Raw genomic sequence first — 21,606 nt, 5'->3', positions numbered from 1 at the left:
ATTAAATGAAGAAGAAAGACTATATGGAAGCCAAGCTGCTAGCAGCAGCAGCAGCAATGGTTCAGCACAAAGGGGAGGAGAACGTAGCAAGAAATACAATGGACAGATCTGAAAAGCAGCCTGCCCTTAGCTGATCCAGAGGCTGCACTGTGCACTGGTGTTTGAAAAGTGCCTGTGTATTCCAACTGGCCACGGAGAGCTGAGGCAGAGCAATCTTGAGGAGGCTATGCTGCAGCATCTGCTGCTGCAGGAACTGGTAGATCTGAGCAAACATAGTTACACTGTCCTGCCAAGTGCCTCCCGGGTAGCCTAGGAGTGTGCCTAGCAGAACAGGAGGAAAACAGGCACGGAGAATATTTTACCCAGAAGAATTCAATTCAGAAAAGCAAAGGGAAGCCCACCTCCCTTCTCTTTTTGAGTCTGGTGGCTCATGTGACCAGCTGCAGTGGGTTGGGAATCTAAACAAGTGGGTGTGAATATACTCAGGGCTGTGTTTGTGGGCAGCAGAGGGGTGAAGGATTGGCTCCCCTGCCCTGCCGTCTGTAGAATTCTTGGGAAGCTCCTGAGATCCAGACTCCCAGCAGAGATTAGCAACTTCCAGGCCCTAGTGGTGTGATCTAATCTCTCCAGAGTAGACAGCACCCAGCAAAGTCCCTGAGGCCTGATTCAACTTGGGCCCAACCTGCTGGAACTCTATAGTGTCCCCACCCTGGGAGTACATAAATCTGGTCTATACAGACAAAACTCCAGTTGACAGTACTTCCCATCCCATCCTACTTCATTTTGGGGAGAAAAAAACAGAATTATTTGAACTAGCTTCAGTCTTAGGCCATTCCAACTGGCAGCTTGGTGAGCAACACAAAAAGAGAAATGGGGGGTGGCTGGGGTTGTAGATCAGTGGTAGAGCACTTGGCTAGCATTGAGGCACTGGGTTTGATTCTCAGCACCACATATAAACAAATAAAATTAGGGTCCATTGACAACTAAAAATTTTTTTTAAAAAGAGAAAGGAGTTAACAACCCCCAGCCCTTGCTCTCACTATCCCTATATAGTCCAAGAAGAAACTGAAAGACACTCAGGCATAGACAGTTTCCATCTATTCTTTTCAACTAATTTCACCACCTCAGTGGAAACGATTCCTTAATTTTTCATTAAGAATCTTTCTTTCCTTTTTGTTTTTGTGTGTTTTCACTGTGCCAAATTGTTTGGTATAATTGTTTTTCTTTTCTTTTTTTTTTAAATTTATTTTTATTGTAAACAAATGGGATACATGTTGTTTCAGTTTGTACCTGCCGTAACAGCATGCCATTTGCATATTCATATATTTACATAGAGTAATGATGTTTGATTCATTCCATTATTTTTTTCCTTCCCCCCACCCCTCCCACCTCTCTTTTCCCTCTATACAGTCCCTCCTTCCTCCATTCTTGTTCCCCTCCCATCCCCCATTAAGTGTCATCATCCGCTTAATCAGTGAGATCATTCCTCTTTTGGATTTTTGAGATTGGCTTATCTCACTTAACATGATATTCTCCAATTTCATCCATTTGCCTGCAAATGCCATAATTTTATTATTCTTTATAGCTGAGTAATATTCCATTGTATTGTATACCACAGTTTCTTTATCCATTCATCAATTGAAGGGCATCTAGGTTGGTTCCACAATCTGGCTATAATGAATTGAGCCGCTATGAACATTGATGTGGCTGTATCTCTGTAGTGTGCTGATTTTAAGTCCTTTGGGTATAGGCCAAGGAGTGGGATAGCTGGGTCCATTCCAAGTTTTCTAAGGAATCTCCACACTGCTTTCCAGAGTGGCTGCACTAATTTGCAGTCCCACCAGCAATGTATGAGTGTACCTTTTTCCCCACATCCTCGCCAACACCTATTGTTGCTTGTGTTCTTGATAATCGCCATTCTAATTAGGGTGAGATGGAATCTTAGTGTAGTTTTGATTTGCATTTCTCTTATTACTAGAGATGTTGAACATTTTTTCATATATCTGTTGATTGCTTGTACATCATCTTCTGTGAAGTGTCTGTTCATTTCCTTAGCCCATTTGTTGATTGGGTTATTTGTATTCTTGGTGTAGAGTTTTTTGAGTTCTTTATATATTCTGGAAATTAGTGCTCTATCTGAAGTATGAGTGGCAAAGATATTCTCCCACTCTGTAGGCTCTCTCTTCACATTGCTGATAGTTTCCTTTGCTGAGAGAAAGCTATTTAGTTTGAATCTATCCCAGTTATTGATTCTTGCTTTTATTTCTTGTGCTATGGGAGTCCTGTTGAGGAAGTCTGATCCTAAGCCAACAAGGTGAAGATTTGGACCTACTTTTTCTTCTATAAGATGCAGGGTCTCTGGTCTGATTTCAAGGTCGTTGATCCATTGTGAGTTGAGTTTTGTGCAGGGTGAGAGATAGGGGTTTAGTTTCATTCTGTTGCATATGAATTTCTAGTTTTCCCAGCACCATTTGTTGCAGAGGCTATCTTTTCTCCATTACATATTTTTGGCACCTTTGTCTAGTATGAGAAAATTGTATTTATTTGTGTCTGTGTCCATGTCCTCTATTCTGTACCATTAATCTACCTGTCTATTTTGGTGCCAATACCATGCCATTTTTGTTACTATTGCTTTGTAATAGAGTTGAAGTTCTGGTATTGCGATACCCCCTGTTTCATTCTTCCTGCTAAGGATTGCTTTAGCTATTCTGGGTTTCTTATTCTTCCAGATGAATTTCATGATTGCTTGCTCTATTTCTGTAAGGTACGTCATTGGGATTTTAATTGGAATTGCATTGAATCTGTATAGCACTTTTGGTAGTATGGCCATTTTGACAATATTAATTCTGCCTATCCAAGAACATGGGAGATCTTTCCATCTTCTAAGGTCTTCTTAAATTTCTTTCTTCAGTGTTTTGTAGTTTTCATTGTAGAGATCTTTTACCTCTTTGGTTAGATTGATACCCAAGTGGTTTATTTTTTTTGAGGCTATTGCAAATGGAGTTGTTTTCCTCATTTCCCTTTCAGATGTTTCGTCGCTTGCGTATAAACATGCTTTAGATTTATTTCATTGAATAGGTTGTTCATTCCTTTCATTTGTACCTCTGTGCCTTCCTCAATCCCAATAATTCTTAAATTTGGTCTTTTCATGATGTCCCATAGTTCTTGGAGATTCTGTTCACTATTTCTTACCATATTCTCTGTCTGGGCGACTTTATTTTCAAGATTAAAAATTTTTTCTTCATTGTCTGAGGTTCTGTCTTCCAAGTGGTCTACTCTTCTGGTGATGCTTTCCATTGAGTTTTTTATTTGGTTTATTGTCTCCTTCATTTCAAGAATTTCTGTTTGGTTTTTTTTTTTTTTTTTTTTTGAGAATGTCTCTTTTTTGAAATGATCTTTTGCTTCCTGCAGGTGCTCTTTCAGCTTATTGGTATTATCATTCATTGCCTGCGTTTGCTCTCTTATCTCATCCTTTGCTTCGCGAATCATCTTAATCATGTATAATCTGAAGTCCTTTTCTGACATTTCTTCTAACATACTGTCATTGGATTCTATTACTATAGAATCTAGATTTGTTTGGATCATTTTCTTCCCTCGTTTTTTCATGTTGTTCATGTATCTTCCCGTCTAGCAGTGCAGATCTGGGGTATTGCAGATTTCCCCCTATAGGCTTATAGTGGCCCTATAGGTTTCCAAAACCCTTTCTTTAAGGGGAGATCAATATTAGCAGTGCCCAAATCAGACACTATGCAATCCTAGACCAAATAGCCCCTATGGGGACAATAACAAAATTGTCATAATAAACAAAATGAGTTCAAATGTTATCATCGGCAAAAGAAACAGGTTTGCAGTAAGGTCTGCAGTTTCTAATGGAGGACAAAGAGGATGCAGAGGGATGTAGAATATGGCTGTTAATGGAATAAGAAAAGAATATACAGAAGTTCTAGAAAATAGAAAGGGTGAGAGTGTAATCAAAAGAAATCGGATGTTAGCATGCAAAAAAGGGAGAAAGACTCAGAGGGAACAGGTAAACAAAAGAAAAAGAAAGCAAGAAAGTAAAGAAATAAAAACTTAATTTTTTTTAAAAAAGAGAAAAAAGAAAATCTACTGTATAACAGTCATATACTAATGAAACCTCCCAGTCTTCAGTAGCCTGATGCATGAGAGGTACCTGACAATGAGCTTCAAGCCTCCAGCAGGCGTCGCAAGATGGGATTTGCCCCACCTGAAGATTGGAGCTACGGCTTCCAGGATTATCCAAGATGGCTGCTCTGGCTTCGAAATGTGTTGGCAAATGGGGAGTTGCAGCTCATGGTGTGGACGTGGTCAGCTGGAGGTCCTGGAGATGGGATGCAGTTGGTCCGGCAGGGGTCCTGGGGGTCCCGTGTGTTTGGTGTGGTTGTGGGATCCTGGAGGCCGGGTGCAGTCGGTCTGGGGTCCTGGTGATAGGGCTCAGTCAGTTGGTCTGGGGGTCCTGGCAGCAGGGAGCAGTCAGTTGACGTGAGGGCCCCAGAGGCAGGGAGTGGTCGGTTGGGCTGAGGGATCCTGAAGATGGGGCTCAGTCAGTCCTGCCAGGGGTCCTACGGGGCCTGGCTGTTGTCTCAAAATGGCGGCAGCCACATGTAATCAAACCTGCAGGTACTGTGACAGTGAACTTCCAAGCGACAGAGGCAGCTGGTGCTCCACTGGCGGTCTGTGGTCAGTCTGCTGGCAGCTGTCGGACGATCGGGAGGTGAACCTCGAGCGTTGGGTGATGGATAGGGGTAAGGTAGGCGATGGGCAGGCGAGAGGCAGGCAAATGGTGGATGATAGACGCCTGACAGTGAGCAATCTGCTCTCAAAAATAGGCCTCGATATGCTGGCAGATTGCAGGTGATCATAGCAGACAAATGGGGTAAACAGCAGGGGATCGATAAGCAGCAAAAACTGCCTCACCGAGAAACAGATATCCTCTACTTGAATCCGTTGTTACGGAGCAACAAGGAACGCAGCCTCCCTCTAGTCCGCCATCTTGGACCTCTCATCTGTATAATTGTTTTTCATTTGTCTGTTTCTCTTGCTTCTCCTTCTCTCTTCTGCTAATAGTCAAATTCTATTGTTCATTCTTTTGCTCTTCCTTTGCTCTTTTTCAATTCTATTCTGTTTTCTCCTTCCTTATAACCATCATATCCTACATTGTGGGGAGCCATCCATGTCTGGCAGAATCACACTTAGCTGATCCATGGGATACAGAGGTCTGACTCCCAGGAACTGGCAGTCATGAGAGACTGTTCCAGACCTTAGGCGAGTAGGTGGCCCTGTGTGGAGTGGCTCACCACCTAAGGATATTCTATTTCCCTGAGCAAATGGCCTCCCTAACTCTACCCCACCCTGTTCCTCACAGAAGAAGCCCCTCCTGGTCCAGGCCCCTTTACCTGTGTGACTATAAAGAAAGGTGAAGGTGCGGTCCTCCATGTTTTGGAAGCCAGATCTAGTATGGCCCAATCTAACACACCCATTTTCAATTGAGGAGTACTGGTTCTTGTGTTTATTGATTAAATAAGTTTATTAGTGATTAACTGATCACCAGTACCATCCTCTGACAGTTATCCCTTCCCTCATCCACGCTGGACATGGATGAAACCCCCACATTACATTTCTTCTGCTTACTCTTTTTGAGACTGTGAGCTCTTTTCTACCTTCCTATGACATTTTCTTTTTTCTTAATTAACTATATTCTTACCATCTTTTAGCGCTAATTGGTTTATATAACTCCTGTCCCCACCATTAATGCTGTTTCAATTATTACTGCTATGAATACATAGTTGACACCTGTAGTTTACTGCCAGGCATAGTTCATGGTTACTTATTTTTTTGCTGTTGGCAATTGCTGACCCTACCATTTCTGTTTGTTTGTTTGTTTGTTTGCTTGGTGGCAATTTAACACTGTTGATGTCATAGTAGGAACAAAGTATTTAGTTTAATACTGTATATTGTTTGCATTGGTGGTTGTTGTTGCTTGTTTCCCCCTATTCTGTGAGATACTGGGTACCTATAAGGACACTACAAGTTCACAGGGTAGAAATTGGTGCTGCTGAACCACACTTGACCAAAAGATAGCATGCCTTGCTCCACATGCAAATTAATGACTTAATATTCAGCTATACTTTAATTAAAAAAAACAAAACAACAAACTAAAGACCAAGTCCCAAGTAGAAATAGCTAGGGGTAGGCCCCCATGTCACACCTAAAGCTATCAATTGCTATAACAAAAACAGAATGAAATAACATAAAGATACCACACCTACAAGGAGTTCTCAATCTAGATCACTCTAGGACACTTGGGCAAGTAAAGACTGTGCCCTAAAAAGGCCCATACATAAGACTGGAAGAAAAATCTCTTCCAACAGATGCATAAAACCAATACAGGAATATAAGAAATATGCAAAAGCTAGATAACATGACACCTCCTAAAGTTCATAATTCACCAGCAAATGACCCCCTCCAAAATATTGAAGTGGATGAAATATCAAATAAGGAACTAAAAAGAATCATTATAAAAATGATCAATGAATTCCAAGAGAAGACAGAAAAACAAATGAATTAAGGAAGTCAGTATAGGATTTGGATGAGAAATTCAATAAGGAGATAGAAATATGGAAAAAGAACCAAACAGAAATCTTAGAAATGAAAGATACAATAAATCAAATAAAATGTTCAGTTTGTGTAATGTGCAGACCATGCTGATGACAGAATCTCAGAGCTGGAAGACAAAGTGACTGACCTTAAATATTCAGACAGTATTAAAGAAAAAAAATAACTATGATAAAAATATACAAGAACTTTGGGATAACATGAAGTGACCAAATTTAAGAATTGTTAGAATTGAGAAGAGTTGTGAGATGTGGGCTAATGGAAAGGATAAACTCTTCAGGAAAACAATAACAGAATAATAACCTTCAGAATGAGTAGGACACCCAGACACAGGAGGCATTCAGAACTTTCCCACAACACATTAAAATTAAAATGCCTAACACAGAGAACAAGGATAGAATTTTTAAAGCCTCGAGAGAATAAAGTCCATCCCAAACACGCGCTCCACTGGGTGGTATGTTCTCCAGGCAGCCTCCCAGATACCGCCACCCCAGCCGGGACTCCAGGGCCAGGCTTCCCTTCTCCAAGCAGCGCCTGGCCCGTTGAGAACTTCTTACAGCAACTTGGTGGATGAGTTGGAGTTGTCATTCGAGCCTTGCTTTGCTTCTCTTGTGTGTCAGGATTATGTTAATGGCACTGATCAGGAAGAAATCTGAATGGTGTTGATCTGTGTATTCAAGTTTCTAGATATTGCAAGACAGAAAGAATGTTTTTTTCTACAAAAATGATTACAGTTGTCTGTCCAGAAACCAGGGCAAATTATCAAAGAAGACGTCTCAGAACTAAGGAATGAATTCCAGGGGAAAGATGTGCTGGTGCAGGAGCATTTGACAAAGGTAAGGCACTGGCAGCAGGAGCTGGAAGACATCAATGTGCAGCACAAAAAGCCAGCTGAAGTCCCCCAGGGCTCCCTGGCCTACCTGGAGCAGGCTTCTGCCAATATCCCTGCACCTCTGAAGCGGACCTGAGAGGGGTCTGGCCTATAAGGTAGCCTCTTGTAGACAGTTTCACCAAACCTCTCTCCGTGTAGATGTGGCATTTTAGAAGAATTATATGCTAGGGAATGAGTTGGTGTTAATTTTGTTTCCACCTAAAAATTTCCCCAATTTTTATGAGCTGTTAATTACTTGATTAGTTTATAAAATGCCTCTAGCTTGGTGAACCAAGTGAGGTTTTATTTTGTTTGTAGCAAAGTTTAAACTTAGTTTGATGACACCGATTCTTTCTTGGGTTTTGCTTGTTTTTAAAATTTTTATATGACTTTTATATAGTTTTTTTTTTTTTTTTTCTAGTTGTTAGTTGGTATTATCTGAGGGGGGAAATTGCAATACTCCAGAACTGGGAAGAAGGAGTTTGGTTTTAGGTCTTTTACAATTACTACCCATTCATGGTAGTAGAGAAAAATATGTCAATTTGTTGTCTCAAGATTTTGAACTACCTCATGAAGAGGAAGCTAATGTTTCCACAGCAGTACAGAGTGTAGATATTTTGTAAATAGGTCAGAAAAAGGGTTAAAATATGCTGTTAGTGTAGTAATATAAGTAGATCCTTAAGTGGATGCTGCCTTTTGTTTAGGTGAGTTTATGTGATGTGTGGCGTTGACTGTTTGAAGGGGAGCTGTATTAGGAGCATGATACACTAGATGCCTTGCAGTAATGAACCAGTGTGAGTAATAAAGCAGACCCAGTCTCTAGCATGACAGCTGGGACACAGGTGAAATACAAGGGTCAAAGCTTGGTCTGATTCTTTTTCTTTTGAATTTTGTTTTGTTTGCTTGTGTTTTTGTTTTACTTTTTGGAGAAAAGGCAGTTTATATGAAGGAAGATTCTTGCTCATGAATTTGATTCCGAGGGACTAGGGCCTTGGGTGGAGGAGACCTGCAGAGTGATCCTCAGCTATCTCACTTCTATAGAGAGCACACAGTTCCTCTGGGGAAGGTATTTTTTCCTCTTGTTGAAGGAGGTGCTCTATTCTCTGTTATGCTTCTCTTAGATCACATTCCTTCAGCCAGTACAGACACTCTGCTGTCTTCTGACTAGTCAGTAGGTCTGTGTCTTGGTTTGTTTTGTCCTCTCCAACCCTGAAGATCCCTCCCCACATGTTTCGATATCCACTCATGTTCCTGGTGTGGCCTGGATGCCACCCGGTCCAGGAAGCCTCCACTCCATTCCAAGGCACAGGACGTTCATTCCTTCCACTGTCTTGTGGGTTAGTGAATGGTATCTGTTTCTGTGCCTTTTGCTGCATTGTATACTCATGGGAAATAGGCACTACTCCCCTTGAATATATACAACATGTATTTTATGTGATGCTTTGCACTCACTTTGTGTGTGTGTATATGTATATGTATTTATATTTATATTTACATATATTACTCATTTTGTTTGTGTGCTGTGAGGATGATACTTGTCTTGTGGCCCTGTGATGACCAGTCTGAGGCCAGCATACCCCTTGGTCTGAATGTATAGGTCAAAACTTAAAAGTTATTCTTTACTCATAAGGATTTAATCTGGTCATCTCATGCTAGTTAGAAGCTCTGATTTGCAACTTCAGTTTCTTGATTAAAAACCTAAATAAACTAAGTTTGAGGCAGTCTTTCAAAGATAAAGGTGTTTTTGGTGAAAAGATAGGAAACTATTCTATTTGGTGCTTAGTGAAAATGTTTTGAATTAGTGTATATACAAGTCATTGTCATTTCTTTATATTAATTCTGAACTTACCTGTCAAATAAATAACAATTTTTCAGTATTGTCTGTTTGTTTAAAAAGAGAGAGAGAGAGAGAGAGAGAGAGAGAGAATAATGTCAGGTCACATTTAGAGGCAAGCCAATCAGAATCACTTCTGATTTCTCAGCAAAAACTCTACAAGCCAGGAGAGCTTGTAGATGTGTTCCAAGACCTGAAAGAAAATAATTGTCAACCAAGATTGCTATATTTAGCAAAGCTAACATTCAAAATTGAATATGAAATTAAAACTTTCCATGATAAGCAGAAACTAAAAGAATTCATGACTACTGAACTGGCACTACAGAACTTATTTAAAGAAATACTGCACACAAAAGAAATAAAAAGCAAACCTCAGAGCTCACAAAAGAAGAGATCTGATTTGAAAAGCAACCAAGCAAATGAGAAACAGGACTGAATTAAACATTAGAAATAAATCAAAGTGGCCAGAATTAATAAACATCTCTCTATATTATTGAATTTAAATGGTCTCATGCTTCAATTAAAAGACATAGGCTGGAAGAATGGATTAAAAAACAAGACCCAACTATATGCTGTTTGCTATAGATGTACCTGACATGTAAATATAGCCAGAGGCTGAAAGTAAAAGAATGGGAACTAATATACCATGCAAATGGAAACTGAAAACAAGCAGGAGTAGCAATTCTCATATCTGACAAAGCAAATTTCACACCAAAATTATTCAAAAGAAACAAAGAAGATCACTCCATATTGGTAAAAGGAATAATCCAACAAGAAGATATAACGATAATAAATATTTATGCCCCAAATGTGAGTGTACCTAGTTACATGAAACAGACACTACTCAAACTGAAGACCCAGATAGACCCCAGTACAATAATACTGGGTGATCTCAACACATCTCTCTCACCATTAGATAGGTCATCTAGACAGAAACTCAATAAAGACTCTTTGGATCTGAAAAATATTATAAATCAAATGGATCTAATAGACATCTGTAGAATATTCCATCCAACAAGAGCTGAATATACTTTCTTCTTGGTGGCTCACAGAACCTTCTACAAAACAGGTCATAATTTAGGCCACAAAGAAACTATTAGCAAATACAAAAAACCTTGACATATTCCTTGTACCTTATCAGATCACAAAGGAATGAAATGAGAAAGCAACATGACCAAAACCTATAGAAACCATAAAAACACATGGAGATTGAACAATACTCTTTTGAATAATGAATGAGTGACAGAAGAAATCAAGGGAGAAATTGAAAAATTCTTAGACTCAAATGAAAATCGGGACACAGCATTCCAGAATCTCGGGGACACTACAAAGGCCATTCTAACAGGAAAGTTTATAGCTATGAGTGTCTATATAAGAAAATAAGAAAGATCCCAAATAAAAAACATAATGATGCATCTCAAGGTCCTTGAAAAAGAACAACAAACCAATTCCAAAACCAGTAGAAGGAAGGAAATAATTAAGATCAGAGCCAAAATCAATGTACTTGAGAATTTAAAAAAAAAATTGCAAAGGATTGATGAAACAAAGAGTTGTTTCTTTGAAAAGTAAACAAAATTGATAAGCCCTCAGACAAACTAACCAAAAGAAAAAGGGAGAAAAACCAAATTAATAAAATTAGAGATGATATGGGATAAATCACCACAGACATCTCAGAAGTCCAGCAGATCATTAATAACTATTTTGAAAACTTACACTCCTACAAATTGGAATACCTAGACCAAAATGGACCTATTTCTAGACATAACAATTGCCAAAACTGAAGTAAGAGGATGAAGAAAACCTAAACAGACCAAAAGCCTGTAATGAGATATAAGCAGTAACAAAAAAGACTTCCAACAGAAAAGCCCATGACCGTCTCATCTTAATGCTGATAAACTTTTAAAGAAGAACTAATGCCAATACTCCTCAAATTATTCCATGAAACAGAAAGGGATGGAACACTTCCAATTTCATTCTATGAAGCTAGTATCACACTCATACCAAAAACAGATAAGGATGTATCAAGGAAAGATAAATAGAGACCAATATCCCTGATGAACTTAGATGCAAAAATACTAAATAAAATATTAGCAAATTTTGCTCAACAACATATTAAGAAAACTGTACACTGCAACCAGGTCGTCTTTTATTTCAGAGATGCAAGGATGGTTTACTATATGCAAATGAATAAATGCAATTCATCACATTAACAGAATTAAGGACAAAAATCACTTAGTAATCTCACTTAGTGAAATCACTAAGTAATCTTAGTAATCAGGAAATCAATTTCATTCACAATTGCCAAAAAATAAAAAATACCTAGATTAAATTTAACCAAGGGGGTGAAAGACCTCTAAAATGAAAACTACAGAACATTGAGAAAGAAGTTGAAGAAGATCTCAGAAGATGGAAAGGCCTCCTCTGTTCATGGATAGGAAGAATAAATATTGATCAAATGGTCATATTACCAAAAGCAATATACAGATTCAATGCAATCTCTATCAAAATACCAATGATATTCTTCACAGATCTAGAAAAAAGAGTACTAAAATTCATTTGGAAAAATAAAGGACCCAGAATAGCGAAAGCAATTTTAAGCCAGAAAGCAATGCTGGAGGCCTCACAACATCTGAATTCAGATCATACCACAGAGCTGTAGTAACAAAACCTGCCTGGTGCTGGCATGAAAACAGATACAAAGACCAATGGTACAGAATAGAAGACACAGATAGAAACCTACACACACACAGTCAACTCAAAATCAATCAAAGACCTTGAAATTAAGACCAGAAACTATGCAACTCCTAGAAGAAAACATGGGGTCAACACTCCAGCTTTTAGGTACAGGCAATGACTTTCTCAGTAGGACCCCTAAAGCTCAGGAAATAAAGCCAAGAGTTAATAAATGGGACAGCATCAAATTAAAAAGCTTCTACACAGCAAAGGAAACAATTAGGGATGTGAAGAAAGAACCCACAGAATAGGAGAAAATCTTTGCTAGTTACTCCTCTCAGACATAATTAATATCCAGAATATATAAAGAGCTAAATAAAAAAAAAAAAAAAAAAAAAAACTTTACACCCAGAAGTCAAATAACCCAATTAAATAAATGGGCAAATAAATTAAGCAGACATTTCTCAAAAGAAGAAATACAAATGGCCAAAAAATACGTGAACAAATTTAAACATTATTAGCAATTAGAGAAATGCAAATCAAAATTACACTGATACTTCATCTCACTGCAGTCAGAATGGCAGTCATCAAGAATACAAACAGTAAGTGCTGGAGAGCATGTGGAGAAAAAGAAACACTTTTACACTGTTGGTGGGACTGTAAGTTAGTACAACCATTATGGAAATCAGTGTGGGGATTCCTCAAAAGACTAGGCATGGAACCACCATATGATCCCTTCTTCGTACTTACCCTGAAGAATTAAAGTCACGTTACCTCAGTGATACATGCATACCCATGTTTACAGCAGCACAATTCACAATAGCCAAACTATGAAATCAGACTAGGTGTTCATCAATGGATGAACAGATAAAGAAAATGTGTTACATATACACAATGGAGTTTTATTCAGCCATTAAGAAAAATTACATCATTGGCAGGAAAAATGGATGGAACTTGAGACCATTGTGTTAAGTAAAATAAACCAAACTCAGAAGATCAAGGGTCATATGTTTTCTCTCATGTGTGGAAGCTAGAGAGGAAAAAGGAAAACAAAGTGAAGACAGATCTCCTAAAAATCAAAGGGAGATCAGTAGACAAAAGAGACCAGGAGGTGTAGGCAGGGAAGGAGAGGGGAAGAACTGGGGAGTGATTTGGGCAAAATTGCATTGTTATATTGTGTATATGTACAAATATGTAACAACAAACTCTATCAAACTATAATGTATCAATGAAAAACATGGAAAAATAAAATAAATTAAAAGGACTGGGATAGAACTCAGGAGTGAAGTGCCCTGGGTTTGCTCTCCAACAGTGAAAGAGAGCAAAATATACAAAATATACAAAAAGACCTACACCATAGAGACTACAAATCTTTACTGAGAGAAATTAAAAAAGGTCTAAATAAATGAAGAAATTCACCTTTTTCATAGGATAAAAGACTAAATATTAAGATGTCAATTCTTTCAAACTGAGTTCTATATTTGAAGTAATCCCAATGAAAATCTTAGCAGGCTTTTTTTTTTTTTTTTTTTCAGAAATTAACAAGTTGCTGAATAAAGTTCATATGGAAATATAAAAGATCCAGAATAACCAACATCTGCAAAAACAAAACAAAACAAAACCCAAGGAAAGCAAAAACAATGCTGGAGGATTTACCCAATTAAAGAACTTGCTAGAAAGGTACAATAATAAAAACAGGGTAGTTTTGGTATAGTATAGATAACTATAGTATAGTTTTTGCCCATTAGCAAAACTACAGGCAAAATTCAGAGTACAGAAATAATCACTTATGTTTATGGTGAATTTGGTTTTGACAAAGATGCCATGACAATTACATAGGGGAAAGAATGGTCTTTTCAGTACACGATGGAAGGACAACCAGATACCCACTAATGAAAAAAGACGAATTTAGACACTTAACTTCTTACCATGATTCAAATTGTATTATAGACCAAAATATAAAACTCTAACCTATAAAACACATATAGAAGGCACAGAATAAGATGTTTATAATCATGCTTTAGGTAAAGATCTCTTAAATAAAACACCAAAAGCAAGATCTATAAAGAACCCTAATTCTAATAAATCAGAATTCATTAAAATTTAAAATTTCTGCTTTTCAGATGTCAAAAGAATGGACACACCACAGACTGGAAGAAAATATTTGCAAGATATGTATCTAATAAAGAACTTGCATCTAAAGTACATAAATAACTCTCAAACAATTCCTCAAAAATATGCAGAAGATTTAACTAGGTACTTCACTGAAGAAGAAAAGATAGATGACAAACAAGCATATGGAATGATGTACAATTAAATTTAAATGCACATTGTCAAATGATATTGAATTGCAATGCCATCAAAATCACAACAAAATACCAGCATACGTCTACTAAAATGGCTAGACTTTAAGAGTGACCATACCAAGTGCTGGCGGGGATGTGAAGATTCCACTGGTGGAAAACTTGGAATGGACCCACCATTTGACCCAGCTATCCCACTCCTTGGCCTATATCCAAAGGACTTAAAATCAGCATAGTACAGTGACGTAGCCACATCAATGTTTATAGCAGTTCAATTCACCATAGCTAGATTGTGGAACCAGCCTAGAGGCCCTTCAATAGATGAATGCATAGAGAAACTGTGATATATATACATATATATATGGCTTTATGGCTGAATAATATTCCATTAATATATATGGAATATTATTCATCCATAAAGAAGAATAAAATTATGGAGTTTGCAGGTAAATGGATGAAGTTGGAGAATATTATGCTAAGTGAAATAGGCCAAGCCCATAAAGCCAAAGGTCAAATGATTTCTCTGATAAGTAGATGATGATACATAACAGGGGGGCAGAGGTAAGGGAAGAATGGAAGGAGGATGGATTGTGTAGATGGAAATGAGGGGTGGGGAGGGGGCAGGGGGAAGGAAAGATAATAGAATGAGACAAACATCATTACCCTATGTACATGTATGTACTCAAATGGTATGACTACTTCATGTACAACCAGAGAAACGATAGTTGTACCCCATTTGTGTACAATGAATCAAATTTTTTTTAAAAAGAGAGTCAAATGGTAGGGCTACTTTGGAAAATAGTTTGACAGTTTCTTAAAAAGTAAAACATATATCTACTGTATTACCCAGTTATGAGAGTCCTCAATTTTATAAAAGAAGGGGGAAAAAAAAAGCATGTGCCCTTAAAGGACTGTGATTGAATGAGTATAGTAACATCCCAAATTGGAAGCAACCCAAATATGGACCAGTAGATGAAATTATAAACATATCATGGCACACAGATTTAATGGAGTACTGGGCAGCAATGAAAAGGGATGAAGTATCAAAACACAGATTGACATAATTGAATCTCAAAATAATAATGCTTGAAGAGAAGTCTGACAATAGAAGAATGCATAGTGTGTAATTCCATTGATAAAAATTTCCAAAAACGCAAGCTGATCTATTGTGACAAAAAGCAAGCCAGTGGTTGCCTGGGACACATGTACAAGTTGAAGGTTGAGGTAAGGAGACACTACAAAGGGGCACAAGGATACTTTAGGCATGAATTGGTATGTCTACTATCTTGATTATGGGCATGGTTTCCTGGTAGCATACATATGTCACAATTTAACGAAGTATTTGTGATATATATGAAGTTTCTGGCATATCAATTTTATCTCAATGAAGCTGTTAAAAACTTAAGTCAAGGTTCCCACTCCTAGCAAGATGTAGTATGCACACTTCACTGACAGAATGCACAGGGCAACAATCTGAAGAGCTGACATATTAACAGCAACGGGCAGATTGGAGAAGCAAACCAGAATCTAATGTACTACTAGACAGGCAGCGAGTTCACCATTTGTTCTTCTCAGTCCTCTCCCATAGCTTGGTAATGGACACAGGGCCAATGGCAAAAGTGTGAGGCAGAGCCACATTACCAAAGCCTCAGATTTCAGGTTAGAAGGCCCAAAAAAGAAAGTGCCAAGGAACCAGAAATAAGAGGAGAAAACATGGAGAGAAAGGAGCTTAGGAAAACAATACCACAGAGTTGTTTAAAACCTCTGGGCTCAACCTGTGTAGTTCTCATCCTGAACAGACCCGAGGATAGCACCTGAGATAGGTGAACCAACAGAAAGCTACTCAATTCCTAGACTGACCACTGGGTGGCTGCCAGCGGAAATGCGTAAATAGTACTGCAGAGGCTTTGACAAGAGAACATAGCGTCACCACAACATGCAGGTGAGAAAACTCGCAGCTGAGCCTGACCACAAGCTGAATGCCCACTAAAACAAAGATAGCAACATTCTAATGGAATTTTTAAACAAGACCCAGATTCATGATATTCTATATGTCTAGTAAATAACTCAGAATTACTGGCCACATAAAGAAAGAAGAAAGGAAATCTCAACTTGCATGGGAAAAGACAATCAAAAGATGCCACTAAGGTGATAAAATGTTGGTATTTTCTGACAAAGACTTAAAACAGCTATTGTAAAAATGTTTCAAAGTGTTTATTACATATATTATGGAGACTGGAGCTGAATCCATCAACTCAACTATTTTTTACAGTTCTTAAACAAACCATAACCTGTTACAGCTTCATTACAATGTCAAAATAGAGCGAAAGATGTAAGTAAACCATAAGACAAAAACATTATACGTTTTCCTATTATCAGAAACAACCCCAAGCAGAATAATGTGAGTGTGGGTGGCAATGAGCTGCAGCAGAGTCAGCAGTTAGCAATGACTTTCCTCTGAGAGTTTGCATATGCAAGAGAAAACTGGGGAAATAGTTTTATAGAAAACTATAAATATCTGGAAAACAATGTGTCATGGTTTGGATGGGTGTCCCCTGGGAGTGTTCACAGGTGAAATGATGAGATCACGGGAGCTGTAACTGATCAGTCCATCCTAGTCGAATGGGCTAACTGGGTGGTAACGGTAGGCAGATGGGGAGTGGCTGAAGGAGGTGGGTCACTGGGTGCACGCCCTGGAAGGGAGCACTTTCCCTGCAGCCCCTTCCTTGCCCCTCTGTCTGATTCCCAGCCACCATGAGGTGAGTGAGTGCTTTTCCTTTGCCACCATGCTCCCAGAATGCCGCTCTGTCTTACCTCATGCCCAGAGCGACTCCGTCAGCCCACCATGGAATGAACCTTTGAAACTGGACCAAATAAACGTTCCTTCTCTAGACTGTTCTTACCAGGTATTTTGGTCAAAGTGAGGAAAAGCAGACTAATACACAACTATAACTGGTTTTTAAAAAAATATTTTAAAATATTTTTAAAAATATAGGGTTGGGGATATAACTCAGTGGTAGAGTGCTTGCATGAAGCCTTACATTTGATCCCCAAAAGCACCACATACACACAAACAAAATCATCAACTATATTTTGTGCACTTTAAGGAAAAAACATATTACAAATTCCAGTCATCTTATGGCAATAATAACTGGTTAAAAAATAGCTGGATTCAGTTTTATGTGTAAAAAAAAACAAAAGCGAGAAGGCGGATATCGAGGAGCGGCTGGGTGGGCACCATGGCCGGAATCACCACCGTCGAGGCGGTGAAGCGCAAGATACAGGTTCTGCAGCAGCAAGCTGATGATGCTGAGGAGAGGGCTGAGCGCCTCCAACGGGAAGTTGAGGGAGAAAGGCGGGCCCGGGAACAGGCTGAGGCTGAGGTCGCCTCCTTGAACCGTAGGATCCAACTAGTTGAAGAGGAGCTGGACCGTGCTCAGGAGCGTCTAGCTACTGCCCTGCAAAAGCTGGAGGAAGCAGAAAAAGCTGCTGATGAGAGTGAGAGAGGTATGAAGGTTATTGAAAACCGGGCCCTAAAAGATGAAGAAAAGATGGAACTCCAGGAAATCCAACTCAAAGAAGCTAAGCACATTGCAGAAGAAGCAGATAGGAAGTATGAAGAGGTGGCTCGTAAGTTAGTGATTATTGAAGGAGACTTGGAACGCACAGAGGAACGAGCTGAGCTGGCAGAGTCCCGTTGCCGAGAGATGGATGAGCAGATCAGACTGATGGACCAGAACCTGAAGTGTCTGAATGCTGCTGAAGAAAAGTACTCTCAAAAAGAAGACAAATATGAGGAAGAAATAAAGATTCTTACTGATAAACTCAAGGAGGCAGAGACCCGTGCTGAGTTTGCTGAGAGATCAGTAGCCAAACTGGAAAAGACAATTGATGATTTGGAAGATAAGCTGAAATGCACCAAAGAGGAGCACCTCTGTACACAAAGGATGCTGGACCAGACTCTGCTTGACCTGAATGAGATGTAGAGCTCCCCAGTCCCGCCCTGCTGCTGCTCCTCCCTCTGACCCTGACTTCGCCTGAGGCCAGCCAGCCTGAAGCTGACCTTGAAACTGAGGGCTGATCTTTAACTGGAAGGCTGCTTTCTCCTTTCAACACCCCCTCTACCCCCACCCCCTTGTCTTTTTCACCAAACTGTCTCTGCCTCTTCCCAGAGATTCCAGCTGGGCTAAAGGCTGAGCACTTTTGGGAACAACATTTAAGGGAATGTGAGCACAACGCAAAGTGTCTTTAAAAGCATGTTGTGATGTACACATTTTGTAATTACTTTTTTTGTTGTTACAGTAACCATTTGTAAAACATTCCAAATAATTTCATAGCTCTGAAGCGGCAATCTAATTCCTTTCTCACTTTTGGAAGGTAACTTTCCAGCCTAATCCCTATTGCCCTCTCTGTAGAGAAGGAAAAGAGGAATGGGCCTGCCTTACTGAAAGCCAAACAGAGCCCAGGGAAAGACTGTACTATGGGAAACCTCATTGCTCTGTGCAAAGTACCAGCCAAACCAGAAAGGTGATTCCAAGAGGAGTTAGCCAAATAACAAAAACCGTGCTATTCAGGTTTTGTTTTGTTTTTAGCTTTAAGGTATCTTTAGACAACTTTATTCTTATTTTTTACTTATTATTATTATTATTTTTTTCATCAGAAATGACCAAATTAAGATGGTGAGACCTCTGAGACCTTTTGTTTTTGTGGTGCTGGGGATTGAACCCAGGGCCTCTTGCATGTTCCTCAAATGCTCTATCATTGAGCCATACATATCCTTAGCCCTGAGACCAAATTTTTCTCCCATCTCTACCCCCTTGCAGGTGTTCACAGAATGGATCATGGGCCCCTTAATCTTGAGGTGACCACTTAATTGCTCTCCTGTCTCCTTGAAAAAAAAAGAAAGAAAGAAAAAAAGAAAATTATGTTTTTGCCACTGATTTAGCCATATGAAACTCATCTCATCACCCTTTTCTGGGTCTGAAGCTGCTGTATCTAAAAGTGCCATCTCATTGTGCTTTGTATCAGTCAGTGCTAGAGAATCTTGAATAGCTCGTGTACAAAACTTTTTAAATTTTATATTATTTTGAAACTTTGCATCTTTGGGGCTGGGGTACCTGGCCACCCCATCTGGCTGTGAGAGTCCTGCAGTCTGGGCTGGCAGTGTGCTGATCTTTCAACGTTTCTTTCTCAACCCAATCCCCACTTTTAGATGAGGTTTCTGTGAGGTCTGTTAGGTATACATCCTGCAGCTTATTGGCTTAAAATGTACTCTCCTTTGTTGTGGTCTCTTTGGGGCCAGTTGGGAGAAAGAGAAACCAATAGTGCAACTGTTTTGATACTGAATATTGACAAGTGTCTTTTTGAAATAAAGAACCAGTCCCTCCAAAAATAAATAAATAAATAAATAAATAAATAAATAAAAAAAATAAAAAAAAAAAGCACTGAAGTTATAGGAAAATAGAGGTAAACATTCAAATAACCTTGGACTGAGAAAAGCCTGCCTGAGATGATACGAAGCAGAACCAACAAGGGACTGCTGTACAGGGAGAGTCACTGACAATGGTAGGGAGAGCACTGCCATCCACGACTCAGGGCAGAGACGAGGGCTGTATGCAGTTGCAAGTAAATCTGATAGATCGATGAAAAACAAAAAGGGATTATCCTCTGACCCCAGGACTCCACACCTGAAAATCTGCCCCAAGACAACATAAAGCCATACAGTAGGACAAAGCACATGATGTTTACTCAGAGGGTTCAACATGCCCTGTATAGGGCACACACTGACAAGAACAAAGTGGACATGTCAGATGGCCTGCAGGGTTCCCACAGCAGGTGCTGACAGAGATAAGCAAGAGACCGAGAAAGACAATCCTAACTGAATTATCCTGGGTTCAGTCCATAGCACCATGGGGTGGGGAGGGGGGCACATCATTTTAAATATGACAAGACAGAATATATATCTAAAAATTAAAAACAAAAAATGGAGAAAAGTAATTCAACATTATATGAAGGGATTAACCTTTACTATATAAAGAGCTTTATTTTACCAACAGAAAACACAGATATCCTCAGAGAAATGGCAAATGTTACCAGCAGGCAATTCATGGAAGAATGATTGCTATATGTAGTCAATCTCACCAACATTTTTAAAGGAAGAGACATTTTTTTAAAAAGTCTGTAAGTAGTAACCAAAACGAAAGCTATGTTGGTGAGATCAGAGGATGGGGCCTTGTACATCATGTGGTGGAAACACAACTCTTCTAGAGGACAAGTTAGCAATGGAAAGCCTTAAACAGACACAGCTATCTTGACTCAGAAATTCTCTCTCTAGGAATTCATGCTATGGAAATTGTCAGAAAAATACACATATAGGTATGTCTATGGCATCTCTCCATAAAATAAAATTACAACTGAAAACAATCCAAAAGCCCCTCAGCAGAGACAGTTGATGCATAGATGCAATGCAGCTGTTGAATCAGTGGCTGAATGCATGTGTTGTTTATACCTCCTCTTTTCAAATGTTCAATTGAAACAACAGTTTCAATTGAACAGTTTGTTCAATTGAAACAAAAATAAGTAAAGCTAGCTCTGCATTGAAAACCTAAGAGGAGTGCTACCTGCAAATCAGCACCATTAGAAACTTGTGGAAGAGAGTAAAGTCTGACAAGAGGTTAATCTAGACATGTAATGGAAAACAGGAACTTATAAGCCCAACAGGAAAAGCCAAGGTCCTCCATAAAAAATGAGTTTTGCCAGCAGAATTCCAGAGTAACTCCTGCATGAGAAGCATCATCAACTCAAAGAATAGGCACAGTGCATGTGGTTACTGAGAAATTAAACCAAGGGCAGTAAGACAGTAGTGCTTTCTCTCAGAGGTTTAGGTTGGTGTTGGCATGAGAATTAGTGTCACTTAGTATCACTATTACTGTCAGCAAGGTCTAGACCACAGAGGAGCTTCATAAAGTGGGCTGCCCAAGTGACACCCTCCTGGATGGGTACTAGTCCCACTGAGACCCAAGAACGTATGGTCCTAGAGCTGGTGGCCTGGCCCAAGAGGAGCTACCCTAATACCAGTCCCTTTCTCCTCCTCACACAGCCACCACCAGCAGGTTAACAGGGTGCCCTTTCTGCCTATGTGAACTGGCTACACTATATGTGTAGGTGTCCAGGTGAAGCCTGGCTGCTAACCAGGGACCGATGGGACAGATGTATTACCAAGGTAAGGGAAAGACTTACATTCTCTTACTCTATAAACCTTCACATTACTTGAATTCCTTTACCATGAGCAT

The 21,606-nt window shown here is 39.2% G+C and overlaps 2 protein-coding genes and 2 pseudogenes across 5 annotated transcripts in view; 3 read left to right on the top strand and 1 right to left on the bottom strand.

Annotated features, from left to right (window-relative positions):
• The window catches only part of POLN (DNA polymerase nu), a 178,855-nt gene that overhangs the window by 96,898 nt on the left and 60,351 nt on the right, over window positions 1–21,606 (bottom strand). The gene's annotated exons all lie outside the window — the stretch shown is intronic.
• The window catches only part of LOC306670049 (small nuclear ribonucleoprotein-associated protein N-like), a 132,272-nt pseudogene that overhangs the window by 76,713 nt on the left and 33,953 nt on the right, over window positions 1–21,606 (top strand). The window lies entirely within an intron of this gene.
• On the top strand, window positions 6,834–7,862 carry LOC306669296 (mediator of RNA polymerase II transcription subunit 28-like; annotated as a pseudogene). The gene is made up of 2 exons: window positions 6,834–6,838; window positions 7,059–7,862. The product of its transcript is annotated as a mediator of RNA polymerase II transcription subunit 28-like (transcript).
• Window positions 17,524–19,284, top strand: LOC306670048 (tropomyosin alpha-3 chain). Of its 2 annotated transcripts, XM_079154493.1 has the most exons (2): window positions 17,524–17,685; window positions 17,820–19,284. In XM_079154493.1, the coding sequence occupies exons 1-2, from the start codon at window positions 17,618–17,620 to the stop codon at window positions 18,298–18,300; spliced, it is 549 nt and encodes a 182-aa protein (XP_079010619.1). In that variant the 5' UTR covers window positions 17,524–17,617; the 3' UTR covers window positions 18,301–19,284. The 2 variants fall into 2 exon arrangements, with proteins under 2 accessions (XP_079010619.1, XP_079010618.1); XM_079154492.1 differs by having other exon boundaries at window positions 17,524–19,284.

The sequence above is a fragment of the Sciurus vulgaris genome (genome assembly GCF_902686455.1).
Source record: "Sciurus vulgaris genome assembly, chromosome: 9".
Lineage (NCBI taxonomy): Eukaryota > Metazoa > Chordata > Mammalia > Rodentia > Sciuridae > Sciurus > Sciurus vulgaris.
Note: the sequence above shows the minus strand (reverse complement) of the source record. Positions and strands in the feature narration are given on the sequence as shown.